The sequence below is a fragment of the Cyprinus carpio genome, chromosome A3 (assembly GCF_018340385.1).
Source record: "Cyprinus carpio isolate SPL01 chromosome A3, ASM1834038v1, whole genome shotgun sequence".
Lineage (NCBI taxonomy): Eukaryota > Metazoa > Chordata > Actinopteri > Cypriniformes > Cyprinidae > Cyprinus > Cyprinus carpio.
Window position 1 is genome coordinate 16,265,435 of NC_056574.1, and position 21,200 is coordinate 16,286,634.

Here is a 21,200-nt window from a genome sequence, read left to right on the forward strand (position 1 = left end):
AAACAGAGCAGGAGAGAGAGAAAGCCCCGACTGTGTTCTCACTGCACAGAGGGACTCATAGAGGACGAACTACACTTCCTCACACACTGCAGCAAATATAAACACATTAGAGACACTTATTTTACCCAAATAGCTCAAATTGTGCCTGAATTCCAGCAAGCGAGCCACATAGACAAACTCTGTTATATTTTGGAAGAGAAAGAAAAGTGTATCCACCTAGCAGCGCAGTATGTATCCTCCTGCCATATTATGGGGGACAATGGCTAAACCCCCTTTTCTTTATTAATGCTCTCTGTAAATATTTACCATGTATTTTTTATTTTTACAATAAATATTTTTACAATAAATTTGTGTGTGTGTGTGTGTGTTGTGTGTGTATTATGTGATAATAAATGTACAATATGGCCATGAATAAGTTTCTCTCTCTCTCTCTCTCTCTCTCTCTTGCTGCTTTGGCAACATTCTGCTGTTCCACAGTCATGCCAATAAAGCTCATTTGAATTGAATTGAATTGAATTGAAGAGAGAGAGAGAGAGAGAGAGAGAGAGAGAGAGAGAGACCATGGCTTATTCTGTTTTTAAAATAAACCTCTCTCTGTCTTGTCTGCCATACTGAAAATGTGTTGAAGAAATGTACAAATAAATAATATAATATTTTGATATATTTTCTTTTTTAGATTGGGATAGGCTATTAATTTTGACATGGAACTGACATAAGTACAGAGGAACTGAAACTGCGTAAAAAGTGTCTCTGAAATGCACTCTCATTTTGCGGTTCCTTTTGCGAGCCTTGTATAATGATCCCCTTTGCGTTTGACTGACTCATAAATAACACGTTATAACGAAGATTATTCTTGCTTGGTTATATTTGACTTGGAAACGGAGGGTTTTCCGTGGAATTCCGGTGTGGTGTTTGAGCAGGCTAGAGATCAGTGTGAGCGCGCGTCTGTGAGGAACAATACCGTCAGACCTGGGGCATAACAGTCAAACCTTAAGAAAACTACAATCATGACATTCCAGAAAAGACTCAGATCCCAGGGAACACATCACATATTGACGTTAGGAACTAATCATAACACCCACATCACACTACAATACCTGGGTTTGAAAATCACATCCACAGGTAACTTTAATTCTGCAGTGAAAGAACTGAGAGATAAAACACACAGTGCCTTTTATGCCATAAAATGACAATGCCAATACAGATCCCTGTAAGAATTTGGCGGAAAATATTAGAATCTCTCATCGAGCTGATTGCCCTCTATGGCAGTGAGTTTTGGGGTCCAGCACTGACAAATCCAAATCTAGAACTTAGCAAATGGAACAATCATCCAATTGAGACCCTACATGCAGAATTCTGTAAAAATATTCTACATGTCCACTGAAACACAACAAATAATGCATGCAGGGCAGAAATAGGCAAATATCCACTAATTATAAAAATACAGAAAAGGGCTCAGTGATCCGACTCATAAAGCCCTGCATAAAGCATAGTTTCCTGCCCGCTCCACAGCATCACTCACAATCTGTGTGCCGCTCTCTTTGGAGATTGGAGACCACAGCCTGAAGGTCGTTGCATTACCAGGTAGATGCATTATGATCCACATTACAGTCAGTGTTTGATCCGCTGAATTAGTAATTAGTTGGTAGTTTGTTTGCAAAAGAAAAAAAAACATCATGATATTCTCTGTCAGAAACGTTATCAACGCTATCAAAACAATAATACTAGTGCAGAGATCTGTAAAACAAGTATGTTACGTCTATGCTATTTCATATTGTAGTTAAATTTTCACAAAGTCGTGCCAACAACATTCATAAGGGCACTAGATAAAGTTATCATCTATAAAGCAATGGTTATTAATGAAAACTATAACAGTAATAGGCCTATGTATTGCTGAATGAATAATAAACCACTTATAAAATTACAAACCCCTAACCTTAAGTAATGGTGTAATGTGATATAATTTAACAATGCTCATTCCTCCAAAACAGAGAAAACATCTTTCACAAACATTTAAAATGATTAGTGTATATAATGAGTGGGGTTATCATAGCACAATTCCCACCCAGACCACACAAATTTTCAAACCCTGGCTACGGCCGTGGTGCATTCCATTCCCCCAATGTGTTTCTCTTTTACACAGTCTGGCAGAAATGATGCGTGGTTCCAAAATACATGGTCTCATGACAGTAAAAGTGTACAGTTGCCAAGATGCAGGGGGTAGGTCAACTTACCCACTGGCTCAACTTACCCCACTCTCCCCTACTTCCATTGAAGATGAGACAGAAGCAGGCTCAGAGAGTGAGGGAGAGCACAATTACATTAAACACTGGGAATCTCAAACACAACAACAAAGTAAAGTACACTATGGCAGACTAGTTTTAAGTAACATAAAAAACTGAGAGCCACTTTGTTTAGGTACAGATTCAGTGGACACATGATGACTCAGTGGACAGGAAAACATGACTGCCACAGGAAAAGAGGCTGTGTCCACACTGAATCCAGACAAAATCGAGACAGAGCTGCACTTTCTCGCAGAATGCACAAAATACTCACAAATTCAGGAAAACTTTTATCATACATTTATAGATATACACACTGAAAAAAATGTTTCATTCATCCAAACAAGAAAATTTAGGGTAATGATTCACATCTATATTTTTTAACTACCCCTAAGGGCAAGTTATTTCTTTTTCATTGGCTCAAGTTAAAAATATAGATGTGAATTATTACCCTAAATTTTTTTAGCTGGATGAAAAAAAAAAACAAATTCCAGTGTAATGCTCTTTTAAGCTTTAATGTATTTCTTATTGTTTATTGTATTACTCTTAATTTCTGTTTTTGTTCTTTTCTTTATATTAATTTGTACTACTCCTTTCTTGCACTGGCAATACAAATTTACAAAAATCAAATGTGTGTCATGCCAATTAACACCTAAACTGTGAAACTGTCTGTGTGTGTGTGTGTGTGTGTGTGTGTGTGTGTGTGGAGAGAGAGAGAGAGAGAGAGAGAGACAAACAGAGCTGGAGAGAGAGAAAGCCCCGACTGTGTTCTCACTGCACAGAGGGACTCATAGAGGACGAACTACACTTCCTCACACACTGCAGCAAATATAAACACATTAGAGACACTTTTTTTTACCCAAATAGCTCAAATTGTGCCTGAATTCCAGCAAGCGAGCCACATAGACAAACTCTGTTATATTTTGGGAGAGAAAGAAAAGTGTATCCACCTAGCAGCGCAGTATGTATCCTCCTGCCATATTATGGGGGACAATGGCTAAACCCCCTTTTCTTTTCAGTGCTCTCTGTAAATATTTACCATGTATTTACTATTGTTTTTGTTTTTGTTTTGTGTGTGTGTGTGTGTGTGTGTGTGTGTGTGTGTGTGTGTGTGTGTGTGTGTAATAAAATACAAAAAAAGTCAAATAAGGACATAAAAAATTTTCTCTCTCTCTCTCTCTCTCTCTTGCTGCTTTGGCAACAATCTGCTGTTCCACAGACATACAAATAAAGATAAATTGAATTGAATTGAATTGAATTGAATAGAGAGAGAGGGAGAGAGAGAGAGAGAGAGAGAGAGAGAGAGAGAGAGAGAGAGACCATGGCTTATTCTGTTTTTAAAATAAACCTCTCTGTCTTGTCTGCCATACTGAAAATGTGTTGAAGAAATGTACAAATAAATAATATAACATTATGATATATTTTCTTTTTTAGAATGGGATAGGCTATTAATTTTGACATGGAACTGACATAAGTACAGAGGAACTGAAACTGCGTAAAAAGTGTCTCTGAAATGCACTCTCATTTTGCGGTTCCTTTTGCGAGCTTTGTATAATGATCCCCTTTGCGTTTGACTGACTCATAAATAACACGTTATAACGAAGATTATTCTTGCTTGTTTATCTTTGACGTGGAAACGGAGGGTTTTCCGTGGAATTCCGGTGTGGTGTTTGAGCAGGCTAGAGATCAGTGTGAGCGCGCGTCTGTGAGGAACAGCGGAGGCTCGAGCAGGACGGGAGTCAGTGGAACGACGGAACTGCTGCGTGTATTCCAGGAAAGTTCGAAACGCCCTTTTTCACGAGTTCCATTTTGCGAATAGGGAAGCATATGCTCATATGAATATGAAGCTGGATTAAACTACTTGCTGTGTGTGGTTGTGACTGAAACCGTATTTAACTGTTTAATTTGCCTTTACAGTGGTTAGTAGCCTAAACTCGGTTTCTTACAGGCAACGCACTGTAAAATACAGTCTAAAGGTATGAAAACGTTTCGTCTATATTTTGCGAGGAATAGTTTTAGTTTGTAACGTGTAATTGTTTGGAGATGTATGAGATGATATTTGTTTTTGTTATAGGACGTAGGCTACAAGATGTTTTCCACATTTAAGTGTCAGATCTTCCTCACACTCATCTGTATTGCATTGTGTTACGGTAAGTGTTTGTAGTTGTTTTTTTCTCTTTATGTATAACGTTACTTAGATATAAAATCTCTATATTTATATGCTGATGCCACTCTCACAATTGTGTGAAGACAAATGAGCTTCAGTAGAAGTATAGTTACAGGCAGGGGCACTGGACTGGGGGTAAAACCAGTACTGATTACCAGGGCCCCAAAGGAAGAGAGGGCCCTTGAAAAGTCTGGAATATATTTTATTTTACCTGGATATTTTCATGAGGGCCCATAAAGACTGCCTATGCATAGGGCCCAGGATCTTGTGCAACGCCCCTGGTTACAGGAAGGTGTTACAAACTTCCCCATCGGCTTAGACATGATATTTTTATTCATTTGTTCGTTAATTTCTTTATTTAAAACATGTTGATGAAAAGCTGACGTGGGTGTTTTTTTTTTTTTTTGTATAAATTAAAGAACGTGCTGATTTAGACGACACCAGTTCTGTCGAATATTTTACTTTTACTTTCATACCTCAAAATTTTGTAATGTGGCTCCTTTTTTTACACCATGTTTTACTGTAATAACTACTGTTATTTTTACAAAACAACTGTTTACATTGGTCATGTGTGATATAATTTGCTTTTTATTCAAAACTTTAAAATCACTGTAGAGCCCACCAAGGAGGACTTGAAGTGTTTTAATGACTATGAGACAGAAATGAAATGCAGTCTCTCCTCTGAGCGTCTCCAAAGCTGCTCTGGACACAAACTCAACATCACACATCCTGTATTCAATACGTGAGTGTTTGTACAGGCCTGTAGTTCCTCTATAACTAAATATTCTGCTGTTCATTTAGCAATCAGTTGACACAAATATCTCTTGAATGGCAGGTTTGAAAAGTATACATGCATCTTTGAGAGAAATCATTACAGTGACAATTGTGAGTGCAACGTTACAGTGGAAGGGTTTGTTGCAACAGAGATCTTCAATACTACACTTCTGGAAGGATCAAATGTTTTATTATACAAAACATTCATGACTTCAGACTTCAGTGAGTATAAATGTTGTTTATAAGTTCTTGCTAATATTTTTCCTTATTATTTCATGGATAAAGTAGGATTTGCATGCTCTTCAGTTTCATCCAGCCTTATCTGACACATTTACATATGTTTTCTATTTTCTGTAGTCAAACCTAAAAGTCCAGTCTTATCAGTGCAGAAGACTGAAAATGGAAACTTTAATGTAACTTGGGATGACCAGTATGAAAAACATGGTTTGGTAGCAGGAAATTTTTTTGAAGGCTTGAGAATAAATCTGACCTATGGCATCAAAGGAGGACACAAAGATGTAGGGAAGACGGTATATGATATATAGATAATATGAACCATATTATCTATATATTAATGCATATATATTTATAAATATGTTCATACAGATATCCAAGACAGTGCCGAACACTGTGAGATCCTATGAGATTGTGGCCAAAAATCTCCTGCCAAATACCAACTACATTCTGACAGCAACAATGAGCACTGACTATAATGATCATAGTATACCTAGTGACCAGAGCGCAACAGTTGAGTTCACCACCTGTAAGTCTATCTAGATTGTCTCAAATTCATTATTGCATGTGTGTTAATAGTCTTAAATAATGCTGATCAATCTACTGCATGTTTTACAGCCTCATCCCCAACTGAAATAGCCAAAATAATTATTCCATCTCTCTGTGTTGGTTTAATCGTCATCATTAGTATTATCTTCATCTGCATTTTGAGGCGAGTTCTCTGTTTTGTGGTTTTCCATCATTCGATAACAAAACATTTGACATTTATGCTCTTCCTTCATGCATCCTTGAAAAATTCAGTTCTGACACACTTAACTTCTTCATTACAGAATGAAGACGAATTGGTGGGACAAAGTCTCCAAGCCAAAAATAGATGGCAATCTTGGAGAGGAGAAGGTGGGAGAAAGATCCTGCAATAACCTTCAATAATGTTTATATTTCATCATAATGTGGATCAAAATAATATTTTTTTTCTCATGTTTAATAGGGTCATATTTTGCCTCCATCTGTTACAAAGTTCTCTCCAATCCAAGCAGAGATTCCAACACTGGACCTTCAGGAGGATAAGAAATTGTATGTTTGCTTGTTTGTTCTTTTTTTCCCCCAAAACATCAGAAACACATGACAGACTGGCGTCATTCTAATTCTGATTAATAATGACACAACATGTTTGTCTCTCTACAGGATCTCAGCATTATCAGTAGATACATACAATGAAAAAAGTTCCCACAGTGTTGAGTCAGCGCCTGTGGATTATGGCCAGGCTGGCCCTGATAGCACCACCAACATTGCATTACGAGTTGTGGATGCCTTGGATAAGTTGTTTGAATCGCATCCAATCCCAAACAACAGATCACTGTTCCCCCCCAACAATCCGGTTGCTATGGGCATGTCATACAAGAGTGTTAACGGTATCAGTTCCTCAAGAGAACACAACCGTGCAAACCGAGATTCGGGCAATTGCTCTGGCTCATCTGTTTTCAGCAATAAGTCATATTTGGAATCATCCACTGATGATTCTGTATTCCTGGATACAAGAGATATCCAGTTTAACGCTCCCACTAATGATACTCTGGAAAGCCCATATCAGGACTTCAGTCTTTTGGAAAAGGGAAATGATCCAGATGTTTGTGTGAACCTTTCAAAAGGTGTTGGTGCTGATGAGAAATCCATCATGAAAAATCTCATCACCAGCACAAATCCACTCTATCCTCCTCTGATTCTGGATGATGGCAATGTCACACCAAGTGATGAAGGATATCAGGCTTTTCAAGGCTTAACAAAGAGCACAGAAGGACAGTGGAGCACAAACATCAGTATTGAACAAGCCCTTAATGCATGTGGAGCTTTGAAATTCCCACACAGCACCGGCCAAGATCCCACATCTGTGCAGCAAAGTTCTTTGCATTTCTCATCCGTTATTCCAATGGACAATTCATATCAGTGTGTTTAACTGGGCTGTAAAAACAAAAGATAAGTGCATGCCCGAAACCTTTCATTCTTTTTTGCCTGCAATGTCTACAGTTACAATGAATTATTAATCTGAAAATATGACCAGTAATAAGGACTATGCGAACTTTGTTCATTGTTTGTACAGACTTAAAGCCAAGGCCTTGAATTTAGGTTTTGCTAGCTACTTCTGCAATATTATGTTGAAAAATGCCTCAAAAGGATTCTCCACCCATTACAATGATCTCATTTTGTCCCAGATGACTTTCGTTCTTCTGAGGAACACAAACACAGATTTTTAGAAGAATAATCCATCTCAGTGAGTCCATATAATGCAAGTATATGTTAGTAAACGATCAGAGAATATTCATTTTTTTAGGTGGAGAATCCCTTTAAATGCTTGTTGAGATCATATACAGTTACTATTCTTGTTATTCATACGTATTTATAATCTTTTATTTTACACACAGTGCCATAAGTGACACCAAGTCAAATTTGCAAAGGCAAATTTTAAAGGCATGATAACAATACAGTTCTTATTCGATTTAATAATGCTGTGAAAACAAATGATGGGTTTTTTTACATTTTAACTTTTGATCTCTACAGTATTACCAGTAATAAGAAACTTTGTTTAATAACTAAATCCAGGATCCACTCTTACAACAATAAGGGGTTATACAGTGACTTAAATTCTCTTGGAAGTCATGCATTATTTTTCTTGGCATTGACATTTTTATTACATTATACGACATTTGCTAATGGCATTATTAGAGGGTCTATACTTGCTGTCTCAGTCTGTGAATAGAACTTGTATTTTTCTATAGGATGTTGTTTCAACAAAAAAAAAGATATGTTTGTATATATGATACATTTAAATGTAGATGACACTTTTCTTTATTGTTTTGCTATCGTCAACAACAAAATGGTTTCCTCTTCAAAGACTCCACTCAGCACGTTCAGTTCATAAACAGTTATTGTCAGCCTGTGTACAGTTACTATGCTGTCAAACAGATAATTGGTACGTGCAAGAAACAATTTATTATTTTTGTATGTAATCATTATATCATTATACACTTACACAATGGCATTCTAACAAAAAAGAAAGCACTTCTCAAAAAGAGCAATGTAAATGTACGCCCTTGTTTTTACCTTTCTAAAATAAAACCTCAGAATGTTGAAACAGAGTCTGCAACCGAAGGCCTTCAGGGGAATTTCTTTTGTTTTATGCTGTGTGCCATGAAGGGTTTTTTTTTTAATGAACCAGGAAGCTAATTTGTATTTCCATGGAACGTGACGTCATACACTGAAGTGCATGTTGAGACATTTACACTTTATTAACGAATGATGATTTACGCAGGTATGTCTGAACAAGGGACAGCTTTGTTCTCTAGAAAGTGGTACTGTAATACAATGCGATATGAATGACATACGCAGCATTTATAGATTAGTCATTTGGATGATTGCAGCGCCATCTGCTGGGCGTTTGTGTGAAGTCACGACAACTGAAATGACATCAGACATTTCTACTGGTTTCTGTTGTTGCCCCATAATTGCCTAATCTCACTTATAAAGAAGAACTTCTCTAAACGCGGGAAGCACCAAAAAAGGTCAGTCCTGCTGTCCCAAATAACGAAACTTAGTCCCGCATGTTCTGCTATGTGTAGGGTTTAAACAGCTATAACTGGTCATTTTGTGTTTTTGTGAGTGAAACCGTATGTTTACTTTGGAAATCTTTCAGCTTTCTTCTTTCTACAGCACTATCACGATGTTTTCCACAGTTCTTCTGAGTCAGATCATCATCACACTGTTCTGCCAGGCACTTTGTTGTGGCTTTAAAACACAGTCTCTAAACCCTGAAAACATAGCGTGTGTATGTATGTATGTATTTATATATGTCACAGATGTGTCAAATGTAACTGTCACGTGTGTGTTCCTGTTTGTCATTATTTGTTATTAGTTATCCTCGTCACCTGTCTGCCCCTCGTTATCTGCCCTATTTGAGTTCGAGGCTGTTCTGTTCTCCCTTGTCTGGAATCGTTCATGTCATCCTCGCCACGTGTGTGTTTCTGTTTCCTTTTGATTATTAAATTATGGTAAAATTCTCCTACGTCTCCTCGCTCCTTTGCTCCTCGCTCCTACACAGCAGCAGTTCCGTGACAGTAACTCTACACACCGTTCTTTTCTATGTAGCCTCATGTTTGTGGCTCCCAATGATGAAAATGTTGTGAAATAGTATGCATCAAATTAAACTAGAAAACCTGATGATTCAGATAACAATTCATTGATTTGATCACAAAATAATAATCCAGACATAAATTGTTACTTGATCTTCTCCAAATTAATTTTGGCCCATGGATCCTTCATACATTTTACACAGTGTTTCAGTGTTAAACCACTTTTACTTTTCCAAAGCAAACTTCTGCTGTGCTCATTTGTGATAGTGATTTCACCCAGTCTTTTATTTTCCAATCACTGTAGAGCCCACAAAGGAGGACTTGACAGAAATGAAATGCAGTCTCTCCTCTGAGCGTCTCCAAAGCTGCTCTGGACACAAACTCAACATCACACATCTTGTATTCGATATGTGAGTGTTTGTACAGGCCTGTAGTTCCTCTATAACTAAATATACTGCTGTTCATTTAGCAATCAGTTGACACAAATATCTCTTGAATTGCAGGTTTGAAAAGTATACATGCATCTTTGAGAGAAATCATCACAGTGACAATTGTGAGTGCAACATTACAGTGGAAGGGTTTGTTGCAACAGAGATCTTCAATACTACACTTCTGGAAAGATCAAATGTTTGACTACAGACTTCAGTGAGTATAAATGTTGTCTATAAGCTCCTGTTAATCCCTCTCCATGCGATTTGTAGAATTTGCATGCTTTTTAGTTCTAAAATTATAATATATGGTCGGCGTGATTTTGCCAAGTAAGACATGTTCCGGGATCAACATCTTTTGTTGATCCTGGATCAACATTACTGTTAAAAAATACAGACTTAACCCAATCCCTACCCCAAAACATAATCTTACCCATAATTTATTCCTAAAATCAGAGGGAAATGATAGCTGATTAACAAGGATGCAGAAGCACCTAATCCTGATTGTAAGCCTAAAACTGAAATTTCCTGAAAAGTTTTCTCTCAGTTCTGATTGGTTGATTGGAATGACATTCCTGGATCAACAAGGATGATTGAAAATCATGCTCAACATATATATATATATATATATATATATATATATATATATATATATATATATATATATATATTAGTGATGGGAAGTTCGGATCATTTTACAGACTCAGACCTTTGAGTCTCATTCAGCAAAATGAGTGAATCTTTTTGAGTCATTTTGTTCATTTTATCAAGATATAATTAAAATGTTACATGTTACACTACATACAATACAAAACAATACCACACTACAAACAATACAAAACTATAATGCTATAAGAATCAGAAAAGATTCATTTATTGTTTACCTGATTCTTCAGTATGATTAGATCACCTCACAGCTAGTAATGGGCCGTTCTTGAACGATTTATTCATTTTGAACGAATCTTTAATGTGACTCGGGAAGAAAAAGTCATCACAGGGAGTGGATCGTTCAGTCGCGCATGCACAATATTCTATAGGTGCTGTACTGGTACTAGTAGTTCTGTTTCAGTCAATGCAGTCTGAGCCGGAAAGAGAATTGATTAGTTCATCTATCAAGTCCTCGCATTTGGCGGTGTGTTCCAAACGGGATATATCACCCTCCGAAGGGCACTTTGGAGTGAAAACAATCATGGCCGCCATATTGAGAGGTTGTACCAAACCGAAGTGCTCAAAACTGGCCACTTCAAAGAACCCTTCGGAATGAAGGATTTCGAAGGGTACAGCTGATGGACACTTCGGGCTCCCATGATCCTTTGCGCAGATTCTTTCAATGATGCACGTGGAACACACAACACTATTATACATTATTTATTTAACACACATACTTATTTACATTTCAAATTTGCACATATCATACCTGTACATAATTGTCTATATTATATATTTTGTTTTTGCTTTTTTGTACATTGTCTATTTTGTATATTTTTATATTATTATTTTATGTGTCCTGTCTTGTCACTGTCATTCTGTTGCACTGTGGAGCTTCTGTCACTAAAACAAATTCCTCGTAGTATGTGTAAACATACCTGGCAATAAAGCTCATTCTGATTCTGATGATGACAGCGCCTCCGTGTGGCCACGTGATAATGACGCAGAAGGGCATTTCAAGAAACTGTTGTTTGGTCCCTTACACCCTTCAACCCTTCGAAGCTCTCACTCCGGAGGGTATGAAGGGATTAGGGCATAGGGATGAGCCCTTCCGAATGGAACGCAGGGTGAGTCGTTCCTTCATCACGTGACAGCCCCATAAGCTTTAACCATAGACTGTATAAAAGGCTTTAATCTATTGTTCATTCTTTTTTCACCAGACGTGACAGCATTGGATATTCATTATCATCATTATTATAATTATTATTTACTCTTACACATACTGCGTTTATGGTCTCAAATAGTAGATTTTTACTTCTTACAGTTTATAAATGTGTGAATTTCTGTCATGATGGTTATTTTCCATACACTGAATGTTGTAACAATAACGAGTTGGTTATTATTAAGTCTCTTTCCGTCTTTGACTGCATAGGTTAACGCTTATGGGTCTGTCACGTGATGAATGAACGACTCGAAAAACCCGAAGACTCGAGAGATGAACTAATCAATTCTCTTTCCGGCACAGACTGCATTGACTGAAACAGAACTACTAGTACCAGTACAGCACACTGTTAACTATTTTCTTGTATTTTTACAGTACAGTACTGGCAGCACGGTTGCCAGCAAGTTACTGTATTATGTTTTACAGTAATTATACTGTAATTCAATTTACAGTACACAATGCCAGTACTGTAATTGTACAAAACAGTATTTGACTGTATTTTCACAACATTTTCTCATTTTAGTCTGCTTCTGCTGTAATTAATAATACGGTATTGTACTGCAATATCTATATTGATTCATTACTGCTAAATATTACTATAATTTTCAAAATAATTACTAATAATGTTAATATTATAATTATAATATGTAGTTATTACAGTATATAAAATCTATAGGAAGTAATATTATAATTATACTTCAGAATACCTGTGCAAAGCAAAAGACAACTCAAACAATGTTCTTGTCAAAAATGTTTTATTCAAAAATTAAACTGTTAAAACCATTTCATTTAAAACCATTGCATGTTCAGTGCATCAGCAATTTACAGGTATTAATGGCGTTTAAAGGATTAGTTGACCCAAAAATGTAAATTCTGGCATCATTTACTCGGCCTCATGTTGTTCCAAGCCTGTATGAATTTCTTCCTTCTGTTAAACACAAAAGAAGATAATTAAAAGATGTTAGTAACCAGTAACTGTTGCACACATGATTTAAATACAATACAAAAGCGAAATGCAGAAAGAAATTCACTTGCCTCTGAACAAGCTCTAAAGTACAAGCAGCAGACTCCTGGTACTCGATGTTGAAATGTAGTAGCTTGCAAACAGCACTGCAAAGGTGGTTATAAATTTGTCACTGCTGTCCAGTGTCAAGAGAACGTTTCCCTCAATGGATAGCATTCACCTGGATGCTGTCATAATTGAATGTCCTGAAAATAAAAGAACAAAATGTTAATTACCTACAATGTTTTATTTCAAAACATCATTATCAACAAAGTCCATAAATTAACTCCATTCTTAAATGGTGCAATTTACACATGACTGTTTGTACACATTCATCGAGTATATGTATGTGCAGTGAATAAAATGTTGTCTGTGAATAAAAAAACTTATGTTGATACAGCTGTGTGTGTGAGAGTGAGTGTTTGTGTGTAAGAGTGAGTGTGTATGAGTATGTTTCTGTGTATGTGTGAGTGGGTGTATGACTATATGTGTGTGTTTATATTAGTAAGTTTGTGTGTATGTGAATATGTGAGTGAGAGGGTGTATGCGTGTGAATGTGTATGTGTGAGTGTATATGAATGTGTAGCTGTACAACCATCTGTAAGTATGTACAGTATATGTACGTGTTTGCATGTGTGAGTGAGATAGTGTATGAGTGAATATAAGTGTGTATGTGTGAGTGTCTGTGAGAATGTGTCAGTGTGTTTATATGAATATATGTATATATGTATGTGTGTGTATATGTGTGTGTAGTTGTACAAACATCTGTTAGTACAGTATATGTGTGTATGAGTATGTTTGTGTGTGTGTGAGTGTATATGAGAGTAGCTGTACAAAACATCTGTGAGTGTGAATACTGTTTGATTATATTTGTGAGTATGTGTAAGTAAGTGGGTGTATGATAGTGAATATGAGCTTGTATGTGTGAGTGTTTATGAGAGTGTTTATGAGTATGCATATGTGTGAGTGTTTGTATGAGTATGTATGTGAATGTGTGAGTGTGTGGGTGAATGAGCATGTATGTGTGAGTGTCTGTGAGAGTGTGTGAGTAGGTATGTGTGTGTGTATGTATATATATTAGTATCTTTGAGAGTGTCTGAGTTTGTGTGAGTGAGTGTACAAAGTGCATGAGTATGTATGTTAGTGTGTTCCTGTGTGTATGATATGTATTAGTGTGTGTGTGTGTGTGTGTGTGTGTACATAAATAATAAATTGTAGTGAAAAACCACATACTTACCAAGAATAATGAGCCTGGGTGTGTCTGGTATCACCTGCTGTGCCTCAATGTCTGCCTGGGTTGCCCTGACCTAAACATATTAAAACAACATGAATCAAAGTACAGAATATGAATTAACTACTATACATAAAACATGAGTATAAGGAGTACAACTCGTTAAATATCGTCAGTGATCATTTTCTCTCTTAAAATACTTTTCCACTGCATATTTATTATTTGAATGAGAAGATTCTGCTTCTAAAAAAAATGTAAAGGTTTTTTTTTTTTTTGACTAATAGATGTATATTGACTCTAATGAAGTTAATTTATACCTTTATACATATTTTTAATTAAATATTATTTGTCATTGCAATCACAACGCTACAGCACTGGGTCTTCCGCCTAAATTAAATGCAATCTATTGAAGCCCAAATAACCTATTTATGTTGCAAATGAAAGTTAAGTATTTTTAAGCCTTGTTTTGACGATTTTTTTTTTTTTTTTTTCAACAACTTATTCAAATTGGTATTGACCGCGACGCACTGCAGCCGTCATCCGGGAAACAGTCATCTATTATAATACTCTAATTTCTTGGTGACAAACTCAAATCGAACACAATGCAAAGGATCCCTACAGCGACATATTAGTTATTATATGATCCTACCAGACTCCATTAGCAAATGCAGTAATTTTACCTCACAGGCCATCGTAAAACACACTAACGATACATTCAAATTCGACAGAAACAAAATAAAACTCACATTAACCATCTTGATTTGTCTTTTCATCGTTTCAACAATCACTAGGTCTGGTTTGGTCGAAATAAATCAGGTGTAATTCACCGAGTTAGATTAAATTGACGGGACAAGCAGGGAAACATCGGGTAACGCTAACATTAGACGAGTTAACTCTGTAACGGTGTTTTTGCAACGTTCGCCGGCTAAACGTCCACTGTCATTTCAAACTAAAAGATATGTTCACTATAGGGTAAAATCCTAAAACCTAATGATAAATTTTTTAAGTAACTCACCAAACTTCCAGATTTCCACCGAGAAGAGAATATCCGTGAGTGAGCTGCTGCAGTTGTGTTGTGACGTCTTCTGTCAGGTGACGCGCTGTTTACAGCAATTCTGTATTATTGCCTGGCATATTACAGCCAAGTTACAGCTTGGTTACAGCAACACTAAAATATTCTGCAAAATGTTCCCGCTCAAACCATATTACCCAGAATGCAATGCAAATTACAGTATATTACTGTAATATAAAAATGCAGTATAGGGCTTGGGAGTCGTGACGTCATTACTTGGCGTGGCCGCCATGCTGATGGCCTCCTTTACTGCTACTCGGACTACTGCGCAGTGTTTAGACATACTCCCTCTCAGCCGTGTGTCTTAATTTGATTAATTAAAAAATCTATTTCAACCATGGTAAACCGTTGCTGTACTGTGGGGTGTAAAAGCGCAACACATAATCGCCCTTTGAAAAAAAAATGGATTAACTTGCCACTGCTTTCCTGCTTGGAGGCGCGACCACGGAGACCAAGTGAGGTATAATATCTGAATATTAATTTATATAGCTTAAGTAAACACTGAAAATAAGGGAAATTTCCTGGGCTACTCATCCAAAAAACCGGAAAATTTCTACATCTTTCTGTTGCTGTCCCTCTGCTGACAGCAAAAATTCGTACTACAAAACAGCTGCATTAACTAAGCGAGATTGTGAAGCTATGTCTAACGTGACTTTGCTTACATTGGTGTGAAATCCTGCTCTCACAACAACCACGCTGTTATCTTAAAAAGGCCAATATCACGCTAAGGTTGCTTTCAAGTAACGTTAAGCAAAACGATGGTTTAAAAATATCTGTTTTGCTGGAAGGGCAACTGTGTAGCAACAGGACACAACAGTCCGATGGAAGGGCTAACGGGATATTTTACAGGAAAATACTACAACGGGAAGACAGCGGGAAAAGAGCTCAAATACATGAGAACCCCGGAAAAAAAACGGGAGGGTTGACAGCTACTAACTAAACTTTTGAAACACATAAGTTAGTTAAAAGTACATGTGAATGGTTGTTAGCACTAACGGTTACTAAACTAGCAACTAGGCGGAGTGCAGTTTACCTTTGTCCGGATTACTGTATACTGTTTGCCGGCTTTATGATCTGCAGCTCCTTAACCCATCCATTTGTGAACTGCACATGAGACTCCAATGACTTGTAGCTTCGGAACTGTTCTGAAGTGTAGGCGCTCACAAAACAAAAAAAGGTAGCCGAAGATATCTGTAATGCAAAAGTGCGGCAGCAACTCGTCGTCGGTGCTCTCCACTCTTTGTTGGGATTTTCATATTGATCCAAACCGTTAATAGTGCCGATTTTGTCCACATACCGATCCCTGGCATCCCTATTTAGCGTATCCCTGTAAATCCCACAACCTTTTCGCGATTTTAACATATTTTTTCTTTCTCCCAACTCTGTTTCTTCTCGTTCGACTTGCTGTGTGTTTACATTCACGACGCCATCAACATGGCCGCCACGTCCCAGAATGCAACGCGGCGCCCAAGCCCTAATAGGTTTTTACAGTAATGTGCTGCTAAATCTACAGCGACATTTAACACCTATAGATTATTGCGCATGCGCGACTGAACGAATCACTCCCCAAAACTACTCGTTCTTCCCAAAATAAACCAATCATCCAAGAACGACCCATTACTAGAGAGAGACCATAAGCATATGGCTCATTCTTATATTAAAATAAACGTCTGTCTTGTCTGCCATACTGAAAATGTGTTGGAGAAATGTACAAATAAATAATATAGTCTAATACAACATTTTAATATATTTTCTATTTTAGATTGGGGTAGGCTGTTAATTTTGACATGGAACATTAAGTTTGACATGAAATGTATCAAAATTCAGTGAGAGTAATGCTTAAAGCAAAACACCTGGTTATGAAAATTACATTAGAGAACATAATAATAATAATAAAATAATACATTTTCTGGGTTGGCATGACAAGCCAGATTAAAATGCAAAAATAATCAAATATAAGTGTAAAAATGTTGAAACAGATTTAAGCAACATCAAAGTGAGGGCAAAAATCTGAAACACACGAGACAGGGTTCACAAGAATGAGACTAGACAAGATTTTTACACTATTTTAAGAAATCTTAACTGAGGAAAAACATGCCTGAAAAAATAGTCTGCAGGTGCATTTGAAATATTGCAATAAATGCCATCTCAGTTCTGCTTTCTCAGTATGAATTATAATATGCAATAACAGACAATACTCAAGCACTGTAAAATATTTTGCAACAAACCCTGACTGACTTCTCTTTCGTATGATTTCATGAGTCTCTTCAGAATCTATAGAATTGTACTTGCAGGCTATGCGTTTTCCTATCTGAACTTTTTCCACACTGTTCATAAAAAAAGAACAGTTATTTCTAGTGCAACCATAATCAAAGTAGGCTACTCTCTCAATATTCAAATCAAAGCGCAAAAAGAAACCCAAATATTCTTCAATCATGATACAGAGCTAAGAGATGGTTATAACTACACATCAGCCTATGCAGCCTAATTTGCATGCATCAGGGAGCCGCAGCAGCTCTCAAACTGCTGGTATTGAAACCTTTTTAGTTTTGCTTTCAATTTCGCAAACAGGAACGGATGTGCTGAGCTTGCATTGCATTCCACACAATTTGTCAGACACTTACAGTGCATGTCCACGAACGTTTTTAATTAATTCCTGTGGAATTACAGCTTCAGAGAACGCTCCAGCTCAGCTGTGCTGTGCTGTTGCAATCTCCACCATCATCTCGCCTTGCTCCCGTGATTGCTGTCTGAACTCCTGACACTCCTGGTGGCCACGGGGGCCATATGCAACCGCTTATATCGCTTATTAGTTAGAACAGGTGTCCTGACATTTTATCCTACCCGTCACATTTTCCTACCAGGGTATACTGCGCATGCGCACATCAATATAGAGATCGCTAAGACATGTGACCAACTGGGCGGCAACGTCATCAGAACGCAAAGAATTATGGGTATGTTTCTCCAGTTTACCTGGGCTGGCATAGCAGGCTAGTGTTCTGGCATGAAAATAATGAAAAATTAGCGTGAAAAACAGAATATAATCGTACAAAATGCAGCGGACTAAAGAAAACATTGTCAGACCATACCGCCTAAAACTAAATCCTAATGCAAAGACGAGATATGACGAGAAAAAAAAGGGAATCAAAGGACTGGATCCTTACGAGCAGAGCGACTGGTCAAGGGACGTCAAACTGTTGCCCAACTTCCAGCAACCATATATTTACAACTACACGAAACTAAGTGTTAGTGCATACACACACGAAGTTTTCTATGGACTTTTTATAATGTAAATGTATTCATTTAAATGTATTTACATGTTAAATATGTAAAGAAACTGAAATTAAGTTGGATTGTTACTACTATTTAAGTTATGTACTTGTGTTTGCAACCAAAGAACACTGATTTTGCACAATTATTCCTTAATACAGATAAAGGAGCCAGAATTTCATTCAGTCTTTGTGTATTTTATTTACAGACATGGCTAAAAATCATTACATGTGAGAAGAGACATTACAAAATCTTTTGGAAAACAATAAACATTTACATATTAGATGTGAGCATGGTATATAATTCTCCAAAAGGGCTTGAACCGGTCTTCGTTCCTATCACCTAACTAAGTACGACCAAGGTACAGAGAAGGGGTCCAGTCAGGATCACACTCCAACATTTAATAGGCAGGTTTGCCTGCAAACACAGTCACCAAATAAATTGCTATGTAGCCTAGATGTACAACATTTAAAACTGATTAACGTTACGCTTTAGTACGTTGGTAACTTAAGCTCATCTTCTAGCCATTTCATGCTACTTAACAGTTAACATTGGCCTAACGTCAAATCTAATGGTCTGGTTGAGTCAAACAAAACACACTGGTTATTTGCCCACAACATATCATTTACAGAGAGTAATTGTAACTTACCTTTGTGAAAATGTTTTGAACACACCTTCGTGTGGAGTGTTATCGAAGGTAATCTTGGGCTCCTTACTGCTGCTAACGTTATCCATGCCATTCGTCAACTTTTTGTCACCTCTGAAACATGGCTTGTACTATTATTTTTCCACGCTGGAAAACGAATAAAAGGATATTCCGTTCTTAAGCTTTACGCCACTTCTATCGTGAGAACGACTATTCCAGTTTATAACAGCGTTCTTCCCTCCATGCATAGAAGTCTGGCGCGTTATGTTTGTGCCGCGGTTTCCCAAAATGCTTTGCGTTCACCACTGGGAATACGTCATGATGACGACACATTAGCAATCTCTATTGCGTCCTTTTTCTCATGCTGAACAACAACATTTAATGTATATTACTGTAAGGGTAGGTTTAGGGTTTGGGTAGGTGTAGACTTTAATAAAAACACAATCTAATACGTAGAAAAAATTATTTATTGTTGGTTTCCTGTAGCTGTATCTCTTCTAGCTACAACCCCGAATATAACACATAATTAGGGCACGAGCACCGGTGGTGCAAGGACTCTCTTGGAATTGCTCCATTTATTATTATTCTTCCGCTTCTTCTCCGAAATGAAATGCATTTTTGAGAGCCTAAACATGCTCCAAAACTCACGAAACTTTGCGCACACATCAGAACTGGCGAAAATTTACATCTGATATAGGTTTCAGAAGTGGGTGTGGCAAAATAGCTCGATAGTGCCACCTGTAAAATTTCAACGGAATGCGCCTAAAGTTAGGTTTCACGTACATGCATGAAAATCGGTACACATGTGTAACACAACATTACCTACAAAAAAGTCTCTTGGTACAAAATCCAAAACCCAACAGGAAGTATGTTATTTTGAATTTCCTGTACAATTTTTGTGCAGTTTTTGCCATTTCCATGCCTCGTACTCTGACGAACTACTCCTACAGTTTTAATCGGATCATCTTCAGATTTGGTGAGGGACATCATAAGACCAGAGAATGTCTAATATGGCCAGAAGTTTCACTCTCACTACACTTCCGCCTCTGAACTGGTTGCAGTTCCACTCTGATTCCATATGAGGGCGCTCACAGGACGAGTGCAGAATGAATGGAGGTCAATGGCGGTATACCCCCTCAAAATCCACTTTTCTCAGGATATAATTTTTTGTCTAATAATTTGAATGTTGTATTCGAAAGGAGATGCAAAGAAATTACACATTGCTGGGTGTTAGATTATTAAGAGTCACTTATTTGCTTTAAAAAGTCTTTTAAAATATCAATGACGTCATACGTTATACGTTCATTAGCAGAATGCTAGCGTGTTATGGGCAACAACAACACAACCTGTAAGAAATCGAAAGGACATAAGTACTCGTTCATTCAACTTTCGACCTATAACCCATGTTGAACTTGCAAAACCTACAATCAGATCTGAGATTTCTCAACGGCAATCGGGTGAAAAGGACAAATTTAGCCGTCTAGCCCCATAGACTCCCATTCATTTTGCACTCATGGCGATCGCCCCCAGTGGAACTCTGGTGGAACTGCAACCAAAATTCGGTACAATAGGACTTAATAGGGAGTGGGAAGGCTCTCCGTAGACGGGCTCTGATAAGACCTTTGTGATGTTAAATTGCAAAGCTTTTGAGTTTTCATCAAGGGGTGTGTCCCTGGCGGCCTGACAAAGTTTGATGTTTCGCCATGAAACAGGAAGTTGCTGTAACTCAGGCAAGCAATGTCCGATTTGCCCCAGACTTCAGATGTTTGATAGGTGTTCTGTCCTGAATAAACAACCAGGCCCAAATTCAGTTATAGTCATAGCTCCACCTGCTGGTAACAGGAAGTGACATTGTTAACACTGTTATGGACTCCTAGCAACATATTAAAAAGTGTCAGCAAGTGCTAAATACTCTGGCAACATGCTAGAAACATACTAAAACATGCTAGCAGAACGTTGCTAAGTGCTAAAGCATGCTACTAATGCAGTGAAAAATACAATGAAACAGGAATTTGCCTCAACTCAGGCATGTAATCCAAACTTCACACGTTTGACAAGAGTCCTGTCTTGAACACATCAACATGCCCGTATTCAGTTAT

General features: G+C 37.4%; 1 protein-coding gene and 2 long non-coding RNA genes across 4 annotated transcripts; 2 read left to right on the top strand and 1 right to left on the bottom strand.

Annotated features, from left to right (window-relative positions):
• The first annotated feature begins 3,800 nt into the window (after window positions 1–3,800).
• On the top strand, window positions 3,801–8,599 carry LOC109051533. Of its 2 annotated transcripts, XM_042720717.1 has the most exons (11): window positions 3,801–4,056; window positions 4,200–4,258; window positions 4,357–4,432; window positions 5,065–5,191; window positions 5,285–5,445; window positions 5,581–5,741; window positions 5,830–5,986; window positions 6,076–6,169; window positions 6,288–6,354; window positions 6,446–6,531; window positions 6,643–8,599. In XM_042720717.1, exons 3-11 carry the CDS (start codon window positions 4,372–4,374, stop codon window positions 7,409–7,411), a joined length of 1,683 nt encoding a protein of 560 aa, XP_042576651.1. In that variant the 5' UTR covers window positions 3,801–4,056; window positions 4,200–4,258; window positions 4,357–4,371; the 3' UTR covers window positions 7,412–8,599. The 2 variants fall into 2 exon arrangements, with proteins under 2 accessions (XP_042576651.1, XP_042576644.1); XM_042720710.1 differs by lacking the exon at window positions 3,801–4,056 and having other exon boundaries at window positions 4,064–4,258.
• Window positions 8,600–9,905: 1,306 nt separating this feature from the next.
• Window positions 9,906–11,728, top strand: LOC122136585. The gene is made up of 3 exons (XR_006154251.1): window positions 9,906–9,991; window positions 10,085–10,226; window positions 11,633–11,728. It is a non-coding gene; the product is annotated as an uncharacterized LOC122136585 (long non-coding RNA).
• Window positions 11,729–12,914: 1,186 nt separating this feature from the next.
• On the bottom strand, window positions 12,915–15,087 carry LOC122136586. The gene is made up of 3 exons (XR_006154252.1): window positions 14,860–15,087; window positions 14,120–14,189; window positions 12,915–13,088 (listed from the first exon to the last, which is right to left on the bottom strand). It is a non-coding gene; the product is annotated as an uncharacterized LOC122136586 (long non-coding RNA).
• Window positions 15,088–21,200: the final 6,113 nt, after the last annotated feature.